General features: G+C 41.6%; 1 protein-coding gene across 1 annotated transcript in view; it reads right to left on the minus strand.

The window, feature by feature from the left end:
• Nucleotides 1–492: 492 nt before the first annotated feature.
• Nucleotides 493–1,333, minus strand: part of LOC101641502 (zinc finger protein 84-like) — a 7,803-nt gene continuing 6,962 nt past the window's right edge. Inside the window, 2 exon segments of the mRNA XM_045285857.1 lie at nucleotides 493–663; nucleotides 1,056–1,202. Coding sequence (XP_045141792.1) covers nucleotides 493–663; nucleotides 1,056–1,202 — 318 coding nt within the window.

A 1,333-nucleotide genomic window follows, 5' to 3' on the forward strand; every position in this document is an offset into this window, starting at 1 on the left:
CAGTGAGGGCACTCTTCTAGATAAAGGCTTTCCCATATTCAACATATACATAGGCTTTCTCTCCAGTATGAGTTCGCTGATGATCAGTTAGGTTCTTCTTCTTCATAAAGACTTTTTCACCTTCACCACAAACATGCGGTTTTTCTCCAGTATGAATTCGCATATGAACAGTGAGCTCATACTTCCAGAAAAAGGATTTTCAACGTTCACCACATACATTGGTTTTATCTCCGGTGTGAAACCTCTGATGAAATTTAAGGCATAGATCTGAGTGAATGCTTTACCACACTCACCTCAGTCATGTGATTTCTCTCCAGTATGATTTCCCTTGTGAACAGAAGGAGAAGTCTTCCAGATAAAGGCCTTTCCACATTCACCACATATATGGACTTTCTCTCCAGTATGAGTTCGCTGATGATCAGTGAGGTTTTTGTTCCTCACAATGGCTTTTCTACATTCACCACACACGTGAGGTTTCTCTCCAGGATGAGTTCAATGATGATCAGCGAGGTCCTTCTTCCGGATAAAAGCTTTCCCACATTCACCAAATACATGGGGTTTCTCTCCAGGATGAGACCGCTGATGAACATTAAGGGAAGTCTTCTGTATAAAGGCCTTTCCACATTCCCCATGTACATGAGGTTTTTCTCCAGTATGATTAAGCTGATGATCAGTGAGAGCACTCTTTTTCATAAAGGCTTTTCCACATTCACCACATACATTGACTCTCTCTCCAGTATGAGTTAGCTGAGCATCAGTGAAGTTCCTCTTCTTGATAAAGGCTTTTCCACATTCACCACATACATGCGGTTTCTCTCCAGTATGAATTCACATATGAACAGTGCGCTCATACTTCCAGAAAACGGATTTTCAACGTTCACCACATACATTGGTTTTATCTCCGGTGTGACATCTCTGGTGAACTGTAAGGCATTGTTCTGAGTGAATGCTTTACCACACTCACCACAGTCATGTGATTTTTCTCCAGTATAATTTCCCTTATGAACATTTAGAGAAGTCTTCCTGATAAAGGCCTTTCCACATTCACCACTTACATGGACTTTCTCTCCAGTATGAGTTCGCTGATGATCAGTGAGAAACTTGTTCTTGTTAAAGGCTTTTCCACATTCACCACATACGTGAGGTTTCTCTCCAGGATGTGTTCGCTGATGAACAGTAAGGGAAGTCTTCTGGATAAAGGCCTTTCCACATTCCCCATGTACATGAGGTTTTTCTCCAGGATGATTAAGCTGATGATCAGTGAGAGCACTCTTTTTCATAAAGGCTTTTCCACATTCACCACATACATTGACTCTCTCTCCGGTATGAGTTT

The sequence above is a fragment of the Echinops telfairi genome, unplaced genomic scaffold (genome assembly GCF_000313985.2).
Source record: "Echinops telfairi isolate 266 unplaced genomic scaffold, ASM31398v2 ScPeMD7_7476;HRSCAF=8514, whole genome shotgun sequence".
Taxonomy (NCBI): Eukaryota; Metazoa; Chordata; class Mammalia; order Afrosoricida; family Tenrecidae; genus Echinops; species Echinops telfairi.